The sequence below is a fragment of the Lutra lutra genome, chromosome 5 (genome assembly GCF_902655055.1).
Source record: "Lutra lutra chromosome 5, mLutLut1.2, whole genome shotgun sequence".
Classification (NCBI taxonomy): Eukaryota; Metazoa; Chordata; class Mammalia; order Carnivora; family Mustelidae; genus Lutra; species Lutra lutra.
The window spans coordinates 85,360,236-85,378,664 of record NC_062282.1 but is presented as its reverse complement, the minus strand read 5'-3'; the positions used below and the strand labels follow the sequence as shown (position 1 = coordinate 85,378,664).

The 18,429-nt window shown below is 43.4% G+C and overlaps 1 protein-coding gene across 1 annotated transcript in view; it reads right to left on the bottom strand.

Moving 5' to 3' along the window:
- The window catches only part of STK32A (serine/threonine kinase 32A), a 140,204-nt gene that overhangs the window by 21,075 nt on the left and 100,700 nt on the right, over positions 1-18,429 (bottom strand). Inside the window, exons 6-8 of the mRNA XM_047731547.1 lie at positions 17,762-17,799; positions 10,166-10,255; positions 1,977-2,074 (exon numbers count right to left, since the gene is read on the bottom strand). Of these exons, the coding sequence (XP_047587503.1) occupies positions 1,977-2,074; positions 10,166-10,255; positions 17,762-17,799 (226 nt within the window). The remainder of the gene's footprint in view (positions 1-1,976; positions 2,075-10,165; positions 10,256-17,761; positions 17,800-18,429) is intronic.

The following is an 18,429-nucleotide window of genomic DNA, read 5'->3' as shown; positions in this document are numbered from 1 at the left end:
TAGAAGCCCAGGTGACTGAACTTAATATTTTAAAAGAATCCTCATGATCTGTCAACTTATTAAAAATAGCCAAGTGGCCTTTGTCTTAGACAATAACATATCTTTCTAGTTCTCAAATTGAAAATCCATGTTAATTCATCAACTACCAGAATTGCATATTTATTCACTTGCCAAATATTTATTGAATGCCCATGATGTCCCAGCACCTCTGTTGGGCACTGGGGATACAAGAACGAGAGAGACATGATTTCCATACTGGGGGAGCCTATAATCTACTTTCAGAAACCATAAATATTTATGTAGGCTCTACACACACACACACACACACACACACACACACACACCCCTAAATCAACAGAATGCATGCCATAAAGAAATTACAGCGTGCAGTGACAGGATATATCAAACAATTCTTAACGCAGCATATAAAATAAGAGCAAGAATATAAAGAATGAATAGGGTGGAAAAAGTAAAGCATTAGATGGGAGAAAATGAGGTGTTGTGATTGTGGTCTTATTTCAAGAGTACAAGAGTGAACGATTTGCAGCTAAGGACATACAATTAGTGCAAAGCTATGTGTGTACCTAGCAGAAGCTGACACTTAAGGATAACCCAAAGCTAGAAAGGACGGACCTTGCCCTTACAATGGCAGACAAAGCAGATTAATAGCTAAGGGACCCATTCATCAAGATTGCAGTGAAGTTCAGAAAACACAGAGATGTCAAGCATATTTGTCTTTGAGGCGTATATTTTTCTATAAATGAGAATTTGTAAATGTGGAGGAGATCATTGTTCAGCGCCTGTCCTCTGTGGTTTAGTTGTGTTGATAGTTGTAATTAAATGTGATTAGCTAGATTTTGAAACCTAATTAACCTACAGCCTACTTGGTGATTCTTTGCTAGAACGCTGCAGAGTTGATGTAGTGCCTTGTTCCCCCATTCATTCAGTACACACTTGTTATGTATCTATTTAGAGTTAAATACTGGGGGTAATACTAAACTATGAGGTACATGCTTCACCTTAATGAATTTATAATCTAATAAATATAAAAGAGAGGGGCACCTGGGTGTCTCCATGGGGTAACACTCTGCCTTCAATTTAGGTCATGATCTCAGGGTCCTGGGATCAAGCCCCACATTGGCCTCTCTGCTCAGCAGGGAGCCCGCTTCCCCCCCCCCCCCGCCACCGCCTGCCTCTCTGCCTACTTGTGATCTCTCTCTCTGTCAAATAAATAAATAAATAAGATCTGAAAAAACTAATATTAAAGAGATTAGGTAAAAATTGATAAACCCTGAAAAACTCAAAAGGGCAATACTTTGCAAAATGGATTTAAATTCAATAATCTGTTAGTACCTTTTCTTTACCTCCCCCACCCCAAAAATTGAAAGAAAAAGTTAATCTGATAATGTTAATACAGTCTATCACAGAGAACTATCACAGAGATAAAATAATATGCGGGGGGAGATTTTCTGGGTAAAATTCTTACTAGGCATTTTTGCTTAAGAAATATGTTCTTTAAAAGGGAAGTACTCTAATTTGCCCCTGAACTCAGAACCCAGGAGCCAGATGACAGAGGGGGATCCAACAAGACAGGGCACGAATTGTGTTGTATTAATAGTTGACGCTCATCTTGGGGAACTAGGTGGATGTTAGAGTCCTGTATTGTGACTGCAAATTGGTTTTCTTTAAACAAACAAATATATTTCCACAAGGTATTTAGTGAGGTGCACTGATCTTCCCTCTCTGGGAGTTTATAATACTCATTCATTTAATTTTATCTGTAGTTAATGTTAACTCACAGGCTCAGATCCACATATGGGAGAGTGAATATGAGCCGTAATCCCAAGAATCACGTGACATAGTGTTTTCACCTTGCAAACAAACTGCTCGATTTTAGAGAGAAAAAAAAAATCCATTCTTTCATTCTAAAAATGAAACTTGCTGGAAAACCAAAGAGCAACGCAATTCTAGCATACCCGGCCTCTCAGGAGCTCATACGCCGTCACTCCCAGGGACCACCAGTCCACAGCAAAGGAATAGCCGGCTTCTCTTCTGGAGTCGAACATCTCAGGTGCTGACGATACAGAAAAGTTAGGTCAGTTTTACAACGTGCGACGTTAACAGATCTCTGCTCCCAATGTGCTCGTCCTAAGACACAGCACCAGGGTAAGTAAAAGGAGTAAACACTGTTATGGATGCTTAACATCCCTTGCTAGATTGCTCCCAGCACGCAAAAATGGCCGATTTTCTTGTTCTTATATATATCCCGTAACTATTAAAAATTGGATCCCAAAGGCCTCCAATGTTCAGCTGACCCTAAGAGCAGGAAGTCTGGGAAGATGTTCTCTGTTGCCTTGAGTCGAAAGGTTTGTGCTAAAGGACTGATATTTGGATTCCTGCTGCAAACAACACTGAGAATTTGGTGCAAGGCATATTGGATCGCTCTCCATCTCACAGTCTTTTGGAAGACCCAAGAGTAGCATTTATAGCCTGCTCTTGGTGGCGAGGGAGAGTGAAGGAGGGAGTGGGCGCTCTGAGAAATAGGTTTCACATTAGGTGGAGAAACTTACACTTTGTAACACGGTTATTTGAAAGGACTCCAAGGGAAGGCAAAGCTACAGTCAATTTTACCCTCTGCGGTGACTGCCCAGTTATGCATTTTCTACGCACTTTGATGCCTATGAACCTTCTTCATACTCTTCCAAGAATATACCTAGCTCGTGAGGGATAAAGCACAAAGCAAGGGCAGTGGGCTCACCGATACACTTCTAGTGTCTAATATTGAACCTGGCATCTAGAGTCACTCAACAGAAATGTGTTGACTAAAATAAACAACAAGGAGTCAAGGCAACAAGCAATGGTGACAGTTACTAGTTCTGGAGCCACACCATCTGGGGTCAGAACCTGCCTTTACCACTTATTCTGACCTTGAACGAGTCTGCTGCCTAAACTTGAGAATCCTCTTCAGCAAAGTCAAAATAAGATGATCTTTAGAGAGGTGAGAAATTAAATGAGATAATGCATGCCCAAATCTCAGCTCTGTGCCTGGTGTCTAGAAAGTGCTCCAAAAACTGGGTTCTGGAGAGGCACTTGTTCATAGGAATGGGAATTTTACTAGTGGACAGCTTTCCACAGTAAACCCAAGCCTCCCAGTAAGGGGCAGTTTTGGACAAAGGAAACTGGCGTGATGTGAGGCCTGCACACGGGCTTGACCTAGCTAGGATACTCAAGTCCCAAGTAAAATCCTATGGTCGCCATCCAATCTGAGAAATCTGAATGTTGACATCCGATGCCCAGGACAGACCCCGACTGTATGAACCTCATTCCCCAGTGAATTCATCTCCCACGCATCACTGCATCGTATCTTTAAGTCACAGCTCCCCATCGCTTTGGGAGATAATGGTCCTGACCCCCCACAGCACCCCCCGGACTGGATGGAAATGGGCTTTATTTCCACTTTCCCTTACCAGTATCCCGGATGACAGGTGACAGGCATCTCAGCGGAAAACTCTGAGTGATAAACAGGCCATTGTGCTGGGCGAATACCTAACATCTGGATATTTTCAATTTGGAACAATGCTGTCATGAATGCTCCTAAGAAGCCACACATCTATAGAGTGTGTTCCTGGAAGGGGAGCTGCTGGGGGTACGATGTGCATCTTCACACGTTCTGGAAAATGACCAACTGTTTAACCAAGGGGTAGTACCAAGTAACATGGTGAATAGCAGTGAATCAGAGTTTCCTTTGCTCAGCTTCCTTACCCACGCTTGGTGTTAACTGACCTTTTGAATTCTGCTAATCCAGTAAGTGTGGATTGAGCTTTCATTGTGATTTCAATAGGCATTCTCCTGATTACCAATAAGCCTGACCACATTTTAATGTGTCTATGGCTATTTGGATTACCATTATTTGGTTTTCAGGTTTTACAATACCTAGATAGAAGATTTTTTTAAAAGATCTTATTCATTTTTAGAGAGAGAGCGATGGGAAGGGTAGAGGGGTAGGTAGAGGGACAAGCAGAATCCTTGCTGAGCACGGAGCCTGATAAGGGGCTCGATCTCATGACCCTGAGATTCTTTTTTTTTTTTTTTAAGATTTTATTTATTTATTTGACAGACAGAGATCACAAGTAGGCAGAGAGGCAGGCAGAGAGAGGCGGGGGGGAAGCAGGCTCCTCGCTGAGCAGAGAGCCCGATGCGGGGCTCGATCCCAGGACCCTGAGACCATGACCTGAGCCGAAGACAGAGGCTTAACCCACTGAGCCACCCAGGTGCCCCTGACCCTGAGATTCTGACCTGAAATCAAACCAAGAGTCAGACGCTTAACTGACTGAGTCACCCAGGTGTTCCTAGATAGTAGATTCTTGGTCAAGAAAGAAAGAAAGGGCCTCAAATCTAACCCATAAATGTGACACAACAGAAATAATAAAATTTACAAAAAAAAATTCTAAATTTTTTCTACCTCAAAAATCTGTGAATAATAATTCTTCTGAAAAAGATAAAACACACAGATTTGTGTCTCATGTATTATATTATAAAGCTGTAATAATTAAGATTTGAAAACAATAGAATGTAGACCTTTATATAAGGATATTTAGTTTTTGATGATCATATTGTAAATCAACATGGAAAAGATATTATTTGATATGTTATTGCAAGACAATTGTTTAATGGTCTAACAAAAAGTTCAGTCAGATCCTTATGATGTAACTTCAGTCAAGATTATATGTAACCAGAATAAGGAAAAAAAAATTAAAGTGTAACAGTAATAAAAACATTAGGTAACCATATCCAAAATCTGGAGAAAAGTAGGTCTTACTAAGAATAGCATCGAAGGTAGAAACTATAGGGGCACCTGGGTGGCAGTTGGCTGAAGGACTGACTTTGGTTTTGGCTCAGGTTATGATCTCAGGGTTGTGGGATCAAGCCCCTTGTCTGGCCCGGGCTCTATATGGAGTCTGCTTGAGACTCTCTCTCCTTCTCCCTCTGATCCTCCCCTGCTCGCATGCACACACACTCTCTCTCAGATAAATCAATAAATCTTTAAAAAAAAAATAGAGAAATAAAAAAGGTAGAAACCATAAAAAAGACTAATTAATGGTGTGATGATGTTAGAAAAAATAGTTCTTTATATAAAAAATGCCATAAGAACAACAGCAAACTAAAAGGTAGGAAATCATATTTGTAACACATAGGATACACTATAATCTGAATATATAAGACTCTAGAGTTTTTTTATACAATCAATAAGAAATAGTAGGATAGGATAAAAATATTCACACCCTAATAGAAAATGAGCAAAGAACATGAACAGGTTACAGAAGTCAGAGAATTTCAGTATTAGTATCATGAGGGAACTTTTTAAATGATCTTTTCAGGAAGATTGAAGATACTCATTGTAAGCCTGCTGAGAATGCAGGGAAATAAATATTCACAGACACTTCTAGAATAAATGAGCAGAAATAATGTGAACTTTCAGGAGGAAAATGCATTAACACATACATACCCACTGACCAGGAATTCTTTGAATGGGAGTTTATCACAAAGATAATCAAGTTGCAGGACCTATTTCTGCTAACAGGAGTTTCATTACAAATTTATTTATGTTTCAAAATGAGACACAACCTAACATTCAACAATAAAGAAGTGGTTAAATTTGATGCAGTCCTCTAATGCTGTAGCATACGATCATGAAAAATGATAGTTCTATATGTGGACATGGGAAAAGAAGCAGAGTATCATTCGCCAAGACCCAGCCTCTGGAGTCAGAGAGAAAAAGTTGCAATTCTGGCTGAGGCAGGTTTAGAAACCAGAGACAGAGAGGTCGCCCAGCATAGCAGACTGTTGGGAGAGTCAAGAGTCGGGGCTCTGACACAGCGGTATACCTAGCTCTACCTGGGGCAAAGTGCTTCGTTTCTCAGTTTGCATGTTTCAAGTGGGAATAGCAATAGTGTTGGCCTCATGAAAGAATGTCATACACACACTTAGACCAGTGCTTGGCGCGTAGGCAGAGCTCAGTCTGTGTCAGCCGTTGTTCCTTCATCATCATCATCACCATCACCACCATGAGTTCTACGGCTTGAGAGATGTTTTTAGACGTGGGTTTACCTTTGTGCCCCACCAGTTCCTTGCTGTGTGATTATGAACCTCTTTCACGGGGTTGCTTTGAGAATTTCATGGCGCGATGAATGTTAAAAGCTTAGCAAAGTGTTTGGGCCATAATTACTGCTCACTGTATGTTGTCTGCTGTTATCACATTATAAAGGGAAAATTTAGGGTACAAAAATTAGGTATGATCCAACTTTTAAACAAGAATGTATGCGTGTTTGTGCGTGCACAGAAAAAAAGTCTGGAAGGAAACCATAAATAGCTACAAGTAGAGGGATTAATGTAACTTCCTCTTGCTTACCAGCATCTTACACATTTTTCCACAGTGAATTTGCTTTGTTTTTAGTAGGGAAGAGAAGAATGTCTTCATTGGTTAAGCTCTAAATGACCTGGATTATATTGATGCAGAGATAGGAGTGGGGGTGAGGAAGGAGGGGAGGGAGGAGGGAGCTGAAAGGGAGGTGGTTCAGAGTCAAGAAACTGCTGTGTAACTCGCTCAGCACCTCCTCTTGTAGGTGTCATATATTCCTGTCGTCGCCAGTATTTCATCCTTGTTTTCTTTCTTTCTTAGAATATTTTTTTCTTTTTGGAGCACCTGGATGGTTCCCTCGGTTAAGCATCCCCTCTTGGTTTTGGCTCAGGTCATGATCTCAGGGTCTTGAGACAGAGCCCTGTGTCAGGCTCCATGCTCTGAGGGGAGTCTGCCTGGGGACTCTTTCTCCCCCTCCCCCCCACCTCCCCTCTCCCTACTCACACACGTGCAGGTCCACTGCACAGGTGCTCTCCGAAATAAACAAAATCTTAAAAAAAAAATTTTTTTTTCTATAACTGCTAATTAGTATCCCACAGGAGTGTTATAAAATGGGTATGGATGCTGGTGAATGTCTGTTACCTAGATATTACCAAATTATTTGGATCATAATTTTTAAAAAGAAAAGGCAGATTTCTACCTAGGACACCTCTTAGAAAGACTCTTAGCCAAAAATCAAAGGTAAAGGCAACCTTTGGATTCAGGGTTCAGGGAGGACAGATACTCATTCGTACTGAAACAAAAAAACAGTTCGAATGCTTTGGCTTACTTAAATGAATTTACAACCTTTTATGGACCACAAATAATTTCTAATAAATTTCTCCCTTAACTCTCTTTCAGGAAGAAGCTTGACTTTCTGAAGTCAGAGTTTACTTTAAATCTAAGCTTTTTCAGTTACTAGCCATGTGATCTTGGGCAAATCACTTAGCTTCTTATTTTCTCATTGTAAAATGGTGATAATTATAGTCTGCTTCCTAGACTCGCAGAGAAAAAAATAACTGAGTAAATGAACGTTAAGCATTTAACACATTGTCTGGCCCATAGAAAGCTTTCAATAAATATTAGCAATTGTTAATTATAAGGATGAAGGTGAAATAGCGGAGAGAACCTTGAATGCACTCCAATTTCCTAGCTCCGTGTTGTGAAAGGACCTGAAATGCCAAATATGAGGAGAATTAAATTATACGGATATTGTATTTAAAATCACTGGGGAGAGAAAAGAAGGGTAGCCTCCCTTTACTCCTCTCACCATGGAAACCAGGCCTAGAAAACCCAGATGCTCATTCTGATTTGGCTCCAAGAAAATAGCCCTTAATATGGAAACCCAGGAAACCTGCAGAATAAATTCATCAGACCAGCGGGCTCAGATATTCCCTTTTATCACCTGAGAACTGTGAGGTTTAGGCAGAAAATAGGCTGAATTATATGTGTCCATTATTTTAGAAGTGACGAAGGAGATTTATTCAGCCGTGCTGGTAATAGGAAGCCAGGAAATTTATAGTTGTTCAAATATCATCTAAAATAAGACTCATTTTTTCCCAGAGGATTTCTTTCTCCTGGGAAGTGAGGCAGCCCTGTATGTAGGGGTTTTCTCTTCATTACTCTAGTTATATGAGGAAGAGAATGACCTATTAAAAGTGACTTTGCTCTTACCCTTGATTTCAAGGTCAACTATTTTGCTCATAAATGACTCCAACCATATCTAGTCCGTACAATTCATTTCACGTCCCTAATTCCACTGGCTTGACCAGTGACATTATCTTCTCTAAGCATCTCAAATAATGAAGGTAGAAGCAGAAATAGGGGCTTTTTCCCCCATCTGCCAACAGTCATGCAGTGTCTAGCTTCCCATTTGTGTTGGGAAGGGGGCTCCCCTAATGATAGTTCGTAGTCTCTTGCTTAATACAGTTTAATCCTTTTTGCCTAGTAAAACATCTAATGCAGATACTTTAAAATCCAGTCCTATGAATTTAAGGACTGATCTCGAATCTGATCCAGATCTCTCTCATGCCACGCAGCTAGATTAAGCCACCCTGCTGTGAAGATGGCCAGTCTGGCTGCCATGTCCCTCGTCCCTTTTCCTAGAGAGTACTATTCATTTTAGGTCATGGAAGAGGGTTAGTGGAGGCAGGGATCATAACACGAGTGCCCTGGGGTGAGCTCTCGTAAGTTGCTTCTGATAGCTGACGTCACTCCTCCTGCGTGGCAGAGCTCCTCGATCCTGGCTGCATGGCCGAATCGTCTGCAGAGCTTTCAAGGCACCCTGTGCTGGGGGACACCTCCAAGATTCTGATACAGTTGTGTCTGTTGGAATTGGTGGTGTTTCCAGTAAGCCTCCCTGAGAGGAGCTGCCCTCCCTCCAGGCTACTGGCGGAGTCCCTGACAGGCTGGATCCCGCCCTCCGGCTAATCCACACCCCTCACCCCGACACACACTCACACACTTCTGTCCATAAGTCTCCTAATGTTATGCTCCCCAGGTAGGCTTAGCTCCAAACTCAACCAACCCCATGGACAACTCGGGCTCTATGAGTACCAGGACCCGTCAGCATGTATGGCAACGACCCAGACAGTCATCAAATGTGGAGTTGGGTCTCTCGCCTCACAGTCTCCCACAGACTTTCCAGAGAATTCTCTTCGAGATCCGACTCACCTATCTTAAGAGGTGAGAGCGGAAAAGTCCTTCTTCCTGAATCCCTCTGGGGAAAGGACAGCAGTTCTCCCTTTACGTTTCTCAGGGTGGGTGGGAGGCAAGGCTAGTTCTGCCAGAATGGCATCCACGCAGAGAGACTTCAACAGGAGCACTTAGAATTTGTAGTAATTTGTGAGTGTTAACATAATTAAATGTGAGACCTTGTTGATAGTTTTGGCACCTAACCTTAACCTTTTAGTCACCCTCTGGTGTGTTTTGAGTCTTTAGGCAAAAATCCAGTTCCCCATCTTTAATAAGGAGAACTCATGGGTTTGTCATGGTGCTAAAACTACAGGGAAAATGACATCTGGGAGGTGCTGCGTGAACTTTCCAGCCCTAGGCGTGTGATGTGGGGTTATGTAAATGATGGGTATAGTAGTACTTATGTCACATATCACTATTCGATTTATTACTGCACCTTCTATTTGATTCTATTTTTTATTTTTAAGATCTTATTTATTTTTTTATGAGAGAGAGTGCTCATGAGTGGGAGGAGGGGCAGAGAGGAAGGGAGAGGGACAAGCAGACTCCACGTGAAGCAGGATGCAGGTCTTGACTTTGTGACCCCGAGATCATGGTCTGAGCCGAAACCAACTGATTAAGCCACCCAGGCGCCCCCGATTCTACTTTTAAAAAACTCCCCTCACTAGAAGGTAAGCTCCATGAGCTGGAGACCTTGTGTATTTTGCTCACTTACAAGGTCGCCAGCACTTGATACCATGCCATGCCCCCAGAAGCAATTAGTCATATTTATTCAATCAACTACTACTCTTTGATAGGAAGTGGGTAGAAGCTGTCCTAAGCAACTCCTCAAACAGTGTTTCGAGGCATCATCGGTAGCTCTCCTGAATCAAGGTCAGATTGGGTGCTTGCTAAACAGAGCCTCGCGAGGCTCATCTCAGACCCATGAACTCAGAAGCTCCCGGGGTCAGATCACAGGGGAACCTGGCATTCCTCGCAGAGAGTGTCTGCGGATGACCGACCCCAGAATAAATGTCTACCGGAACAAAAAAAGCCAAGCCTTGCTCTTAGCACCGCCGCTCGCAGAGCCCGTACCCATGTAAGGCTTGGTGCCCGCTACGGTGGTGAGTCGCATCTCCCCGTGCAGCATAGCGGCGATGTTGAAGTCCGTGATGTGCACGTGCCCTGGAGAGACAAAAGCACCACATAGAACTTTAAGCCCCATTCAGCTCCGTGGCACAGCCATGCTCCTGAGAGCCTCTGGAGGCTTCGTTTGTCAGTTCTTGCAAACCGGTGGCAAGTGGGGTCCAGGCAGCAGCAGCACAATTATTCTGCCCTCAAGACTAGCATAGTCACCAACCAGCTGAGCATCTGCTGGTAAACCTGCAGATCAATCTCAGAAAGTTTTAACCTGCGTGGTTAAGAGCTCGCGCCCTGGTAATTCCACTTACCACGTTTTGTTGGCAACATTTTAACCGGGTAACACCTGTGAGCATTGAGAGGGAAGCAGTCTAGAGGTGTTCTACATATCGAATTTCCAAGCGTTTTTTTCCAAGTGTCTCCTAGGGGATGTTTTTTCCCCCAGAGATAAATATTGCTACTATAAAGCTGACACAAATGTGGATACATGTATTTATTTCTTTGCCAAGCAAGACTCCTTTTTCCTCCTTTTCTGTCTGAAATATCGTATTTTTTGACTGATAGTTTAGGTTATCCTCTACCCACCCCCAACAAAATAATGTATTAAGGGAAGGCAGGGGCCAAAAAGTCAAGTTTTATTTATACAGAGGCTATGTTATGAGCCCTGGGCAGTGAGCCAAGAGACCTGAGTTCTGCCCCGAGCTCTGCCCCTAATATATCATAGACTTTCAGTCCCTTTTCTATGTTGAATCCAAGTTTCTTTTGGTAAAAAAAAAAAAAAAGAAAAAGAAAGAAAAGAAAAGAAAGAAAGATAGAAAGGAAAAGAAAAAAGAAAAAGAAACAAATGTACTAGCTCATGTCTAGGGTCTCTCTCAGTTCTGACACTCATGACATAGAGCGTGAGTCTAACACTGAAGTTCCACAAGAAACAGCCCCTGCAAAATGTGTAGGGCCTTGCATTTCTGCCTGGAAGGAGGAAGAGGCCGTAGCCGCAGCCCAGGCGGACTGGCCGTTATGTTAGCTGTTGGCACAAAACTCATAATGCTTTCAGAGGCCCTCAAAGTGTTGGCATTTCCATTTTCGTGCTCTGTGGGTTTGTTTTTTTTTTTAAGATTTTTTTTTTTTATTTGACAGAGAGAGATCACAAGTGGGCAGAGAGGCAAGCAGAGAGAGAGAGAGGAGGAAGCAGGCTCCCTGTGGAGCAGAGAGCCCGATGTGGGACTCGATCCCAGGACCCTGAGATCATGACCTGAGCCGAAGGCAGAGGCTTAACCCACTGAGCCACCCAGGTGCCCCATCGTGCTCTGTGGTTTTGATGAGACACAGCTGCAACTGGAGGGGATGGCATCTGATTCTTCTTCTGTGTCTCACAGTCCACACTCCCCACTGCCAAACCTCTCAGTCTGCCCCCTGATAGCATCCAGTGAGCTGCTGAAGACAAACCTCACTGCCTTTGTTGCTGGGGTTTTGTTTTGTGCAAAGAAGTGTTTTGTGTCGCTGATGCGATGACATTTTAATAAAGTAAGAGTAGCACTTGTCCGGCTGAAAGTTGAAGGTATTCTGAATTGCCCGAATGTACCAACAGATAATTTTGACAACTCTTCTATCATCATATAGGTTGTCTCTGTTTTTCCTTCTTTCTTTCCTTCCTTTTTTCCTTCCTTCCTTCCTCTGTGTCATGCTCAAGTGGCTCTCTGATGCAAATTAGGTCAGTCTCAGCCTGGAGACACTGTCCTTAAACAGAGCTTTTTCTCTGGAGTCAGACTGCGTGACTTCAAGTCCAAGTTCAACCACGAACACGCTGTGTTACCTTAAAAGGTGACACCTTCTCTGTACAGTTGGGATGGCAACAGGAGTTTTCTTACGAGTTACTGGGGAAAATCAAATCAAATAATACCGTGGAAGAACTTAGCTCAGCACTTGGAAGGAAGAAAGTGCTAAGCTGTTGCTCTTTCTCATCATCAGAAACCCCAGCGCCTTTTTGCCAAACACACGTGCCTGGACTTGACCCTGCTGAGACTTGGCTAGCCGTGGGATGGGAGGAGAGACAGGCATGCGTGTTAGAAACAACCAGAAACTCTACAGGTGATTCAGATGTGCAGCCGGGCAGGGGACCCTCTACTTCAGTGTGAGTGGGTGTCTGGAGCCACCTCAATCCTGAGATTATCCACGCTCTTGTAGAAATAAAAGGTAGAGGAGGATGTTTCTGAGCCCCATGGTGCTGCAAGTGTGGCCCGCTGACCGGCAGGTTCACCTGGGAACCTGCTAGAAATGCTCCAATTCCTGAGCACCACCCCCAGCCTTCCTGGTTAGAAACCAGGGTGGGATCCCAGTGTTTAAACAAGCCTCCCAGGCGGTCCTGACGCTCAATAAAGCTTGAGACAACTCCTTTAAAGTAAGACCTGGCATGGTGGAAGATCCTGGCCCAGTGAGTACTCATCATATATCTTTTGAATTTGTTGATGGAATGCTGACTTTTACCTTTCAGTCGTATTTACATGTATCTGATGAATTGCCATTTTCCAACAGGGTAGCCTGGTGAAATAGTCCCTCTTTAACAGAAAAGGTGTTTGTGGTTAATGTCACCAGGTTCAGAAGTAGCAGAGCTGGGATTAGAATTGAATTTGGTGTAGGACTCCTTTATTGAGTTATGAATTTCCTCATAACGTTTTGTGCTTTATCGCAAGACCGAAGAGCTGGATGCACAGAAACAGTCCCTTCCCGGTTGGCTCAGGGTCTGTCTCCCTGCCCGTTGGGGGTGGGGGCAGTATGGGTGGGGAGAAATTGTGTGAGGGCCAGGATCCACTGGAACCTGGAGTCCGGTGCTCTTAGCTAAACAGCGTAAGCAGAACCCCATGGAGCCTGTTGATACTGGCCCCAAACTGCAGTTCCGGGCCCAGAGTGCTCCCGTACCTGGCACCTGGTCCTCCCTCTGCCAGGCGCCCCCCTACTGCCCCTCCCCCCATGAAAATAAACTCAAGTGCCTGCTCACAGCGGAAGTTTCAGTCACCAGCTGGTTGAGGGACATGGGAATTGCCTTGGGAATGGAAGACCATTAGCTGAGGCCCTAACACGGAATTTCTGTGTTTCATTCTGTGTCACAGAAATTCTGTGAATTTCTCAACCTCTTACACCTGGTCATTTTTTGCCATGGGGCTGCCCTGTGCCTCGAAGTAAGTTCAGTAACAGCCTTAGCCTCTACCCACTCCTTAGCACTTCCCACTCCTGGCTGGAATCCTGACCATGAAAAATGTCTCCAGACTTTGCCAGATGTCCCGCATGGGGACAGAAAGTAGAGCAAAACCATCCCCAGTTAGAACCACTGCCTTAGTGTGGGGTTTTTCAGATACAAGGCTCAGAATTTCCTGGTTTATTTCCCTAGGAAAGCATTTTTGCCTTTTCTTTTCACCTCGGTACCTAGAGACACAGCAGCACAATAAAACTCTGAATTAATAGCATGGAGTCCTTTAATTCAACTATCAATATAAAAATATTTACTTATTTATTTTAGAAAGAGATAGAAAGAGCACAGAGGGGAGGGGCAGAGGTCTCCCTCTGTCTATGCTGAGCGTGGAGCCTGACATGGGGCTCGATCCCATGACCCCGAGTTCATGACCTGAGCCAAAACCAAGAGTCGGACACTTAACCGACTGCACCACCCAGGCGCCGCTACATAATCTTTTTCTTAAAAAAGAGGCTTCGCACTAGATTTTTAGGCCCATTTTGGGACTCGGCAAGGAAGAGGCTGTTCAGGTAGCACGCTTAGTGCTTCCTTCTACCCCCAGACCGAGTTTTTGCCTTTCCCCGTTCCCTGGGACTAGGGATGATATTAAGGAAACTAAATTATAGATGATGCCGTAATTGTTGTTTCCTGAGATATGCCAGGCAGACATTATTGTTCCTCTGGATGCAGCATTTATTTCCTGAATAATTTAAGACAAACACAAAAATTCAGACACTATGGAATTGATAGAACTGGATGGGGTACTTAAGTTGGCAGGATATGAAAATATCTATCACAACGATTGATAATGAGCTACCTGAGATCTAATGCCAGCCTGGACTCTGAACTAGCAAATGAGACGTTTGGGAAGAACAGGAACAGGTATGCTCTAAAGCTCTAAATTAAAAACACTTTTTTTCAGTCCCACTCTGAATGTTCATTGACAGGGTGGAGAGATTCTCCATTTTTACAAAGGGCTTCAGCTCCTTTAAATTTCAGTCTTTTCTGATGAATACAAACCCGTATGAATCAGTAAGAATAAAATAAATTTTCCGCCTGTTGCCGAACGGTGCTGAATTAAAATGTGAGCGATGCGGTGTGATACGGAGTCGCCTGGAGGAACCGGCGTAGGAGGCCTGTGGGAGATAGGCAGTCATCCTTCAGGGTTGCTAAAATCCCCATGCGAAAGGTACGTGTGATGGCCCATTGGGCTAAAACATTATCAATGCGGACAGAGAGGACAAGTGAGGGTTTCAAATAAGAGACACGGAAAATCATGCCAGTGGCCACTCGAAAAGGTGCCCGTTGATTTGTGGGGCAGCGGATTCAGACAGGAGCATCTCTACAGAATGTGCTCGGAGCTGGGGGTTACCAGGGATGTATTCTTTTAAGAGTGCTTAGTTACGGTCCCTGAGCAATGCCCGAAAGGCTTGGTTTCTCAGAATCTGCGAAAACAGAGAGTAACCTTTAAAAATTATGTTCTTCAGAAAGGGATCCCCAGGACAATGTTTAGACAATAGCTCTCTACCTTTTTTATGTGTTTGCTTCTATCCCATTCACAGATCTGTTCCCTTCCAAAACAATGTTTCTCTTACTAGTGATTTTCAAGTTGCATTCAGGGTGAAAAAATAATGCAAAAAAATCCTCTCAATTCATTGTTGAAACCCAAAACCTTAAGAGTGAAAGGGTCATTATAAATAGTTCACCGGGTAACAGGGGTAGACTGGGACAGTCCCACCGGCTGACTGGGAGGGCCGCTCATACTCCCTGAACAACAGAGCCCCAGCCCTAGCAAGAGTAAAATGCCCCCTAAAGTGGGTTTAGGCCCCTGTGCCCAGGAGGGAAAATCAGAAGAGACCACTGAAGGCATAGCTGCCTGAGTATTAGTGCTAAGCAAAACTGCATAAACATAAGAGCTAAGAAGAAGGCACACAGAAGCTTTTTGGCATATCCCTTCTGGAACCAAAATAATTCTTTCTAAAAAACTTTTCTTATTTTTAGATTTTACTTATTTATTTGAGAGAGAGAGAGAGAGAGAGCACAAGCAATGGGATGGGGGAGGGCAGAAGAAGAAGTAGACTCCCCATTAAGCAGGGAGCCTGACGCAGGGCTTGATCCCAGGACCCTGGGATCATGACCTGAGCTGAAGGCAGCCACTCAACTGACTGAGCGAACCAGGTGCCCTAAAATAATTCTTTAGAAAGACAAATAAGGGCCTGGCTTTCACTGACCACCTACTATAGACACAGCCACATAAAACAAGATGAAGAAGCTTTGGCTTCCTTCTGTAAGGAAGAAAGTCACTACTACCTCATGGAATTATACTAATAGTTATCTTCTGAGTGATTTCCTTGTGGCAGACACTGCAATCAGCACTTTATAAATAGTATGCTTATTCATTTTTACGGTGACTCTAAGAATTAATTACTCTTTGAGTTCCTCAAGAAACTGAGATTCAGAAAAGATTTAGATAGATAGTCTGTGGAAACTCTCAGAGCTCATGATTCGTGAGGGGGTGAAACTGGGTCTTGAACTCAGGCAACTGGGCCCCAGAATCCATGCTCTTAACTGTAACATCACACAATTCTTCTTTACATGAAGGTAGTTTCTAAGGCAGGTAAACTTGAAGATTAATTTATTTCTGGACCATTCTCCTAGTCTACAATGACCAAGCTCACAAGAAAATGAGGAGAAAGAAGTCCAATGAGAGAGGATCAGATGACTTTATGGTGGAAATAAGATGAAGCCATGTTTGAAGCCCAAGATAAAAACATTGTTCTCTGAATGGAAGGTGAATCTTGAAAAGGTTGTGGGCACAGGACCTGTCTGTCTCCATTCAGGGCCTCAACAAGTGGTAGAATAATATATTATACACAAAGGCAACTGGAAAAGGGAGCAGGTGGGGACAGAACCTCAGACTGTGTTCTGCCTGACCAACCATGTACCTTCATGAGGCTGGGGTGGGGAGACAGAGAACCTTTTTCTAAATGGGGCAGAGGTGGCCTCTGTGGGTCAGGGGAGGCCCTCCCCACAACTGTGAAGCTCCAGAGAGTTTATCTGCACTGGGTGAGAGAGGCTCTGCCTCTTCTCTGAGGCACGGACAGCTGGTGTTCTCTGGAAAGTCACCTTCACGCCAAGTCTCACTATTGCTCACATTTTGGAGATTCTGAGCATCTGCTCCTGAGTGTCAGAAGCAGTAAAGGGAAGGAAGGAATTAGGCACTGGAAGAAAGTGGAAAAAATCTTTTTAGACAGTCCATAAATAAATAATGACCCTGAGCTTCTAAATTAGAGGTCATACACAAAATTGTTTCTTAGCCCTCTGAGCACAGGTGGGGTCTGGCAAATCAGGTTGAAAATGCAGTGAGGTAAATAAGTAATGAGCAATGGATGGTATTTGGAGGGGCAGTCCCACTGCAAATCCCTTTTGTAAAAGTCCAATGAATAAGGAGCCCTGCACACTTGGGACTCCCCCATCCAACAGCTTCCAGAACCTATCAGAAAGATCTTAGTGCCCCTCTAACATTTATAACCTGCAGGGCGTGTGTCCTAGGGGTCTGCCTTGATGGACCAGTATATCCAAATAGACATTAAAAGAAACAGTGGAAGAGACGGCACACGGTAATCATGGCTGGTGAAAGCTTGTTCTCGGGATGTCCTTAATCTGTGTTTCTTGGGTTTCCGGCATTCTCTGATCACCTTCATGGTTATTGCCAAATCCTTGTATCACTTTCCCATCCGGCTGCCACATACACTGTTGTCCGCTTCATCTTCTTTTTTAAACTGATGAGCTTTCTTCAACTGAAAAATCTCTGGACAGAAACTTGGTATCTCTTCTGCAAATGGGAAACCAATTTTCCCCAAAAAAACGTAAAAGTAGATGTGATGTGAACAAAATGGTGTCGCTAATCATTCCATAGATACTCTTGCCTGCCTCCTACTCTGAGCTTGAGGCTTCTGCTTTATTAAAAGAGGGAGATGATTTTAGAAAGAGAGTAAGGCAAATTAGCACCAAACAAACTGTGACGGTTTTCTTGGGGGGAAAAAAAAATCAACAGAAGCTTAACGAAGTTGAAAAGGGAGTGACTTTTTCATTCTGTAAATATCATGTTATTTAAGGGTATCCTGGGGTACTACACCCCTGCTACGATAAAGAAGTCTATCCATCTTGTCTCTCACACCCGTCACATCAAGTTTGTGCCTAGAACTCAACTGAATCAAGCAGGGCCTTTTCTGCATGCAATCCCCCTTCGCTGGGCATAATCCCCTTTGTCCCAAGTGCTTTTCTGTATGCAAGTCATGTTCATTGCAAACAAATCATTTACTTACCATGTTCATCAAGCAAAATATTGTCAGGCTTCATATCCCTAGGGGAGTGAAAGGAAAAGAAAAAGTTGCTCAAAATCAAACCAGAACTACAGGATAAAAGTGAAAATGCACAGGAGTTCCAAGTAGGGTAGAAACAATGAGCCAGCCTGTCATCATTCCAGCTCCCACGGTGAATCTCTGACATGGTCACCATGAAGACCCCCAAGTTCTAGATCAGAAAACGAGGGCTTAAAGAGGTTAAGCACCTTAACTCAAGGTCAGAGAATTAGTAAAAGGAAGAACTGGGCTTTGAGCTTGAGTCTCTCTTATTTGAAAGCTCACATTTTTTTTAATTAACATATAATGTATTATTTGCTTCAGGGGTACAGATCTGTGATTCATCAGCATTACACAATTCACAGCGCTCACCATAGCACATACCCTCCCCAATGTCCATCATCCAGCCACCCCATCCCTCCAGCAACCCTCAGTTTATTTCCTGAGATTAAGAGTCTCTTATGGTTTGTCTCCCTCTCTGGTTTTGTCTTGTTTCATTTTTTCCTCCTTGAAAGCTCACATTCTTAAATTCTTAAGTAGCCTATGACCCATAAACGTGTGAGTATAACTCCTAGGGGCACCGGGCAATTAAATTGCCATAAGGTAGTAATACTTATTATCCTTTTCATCTG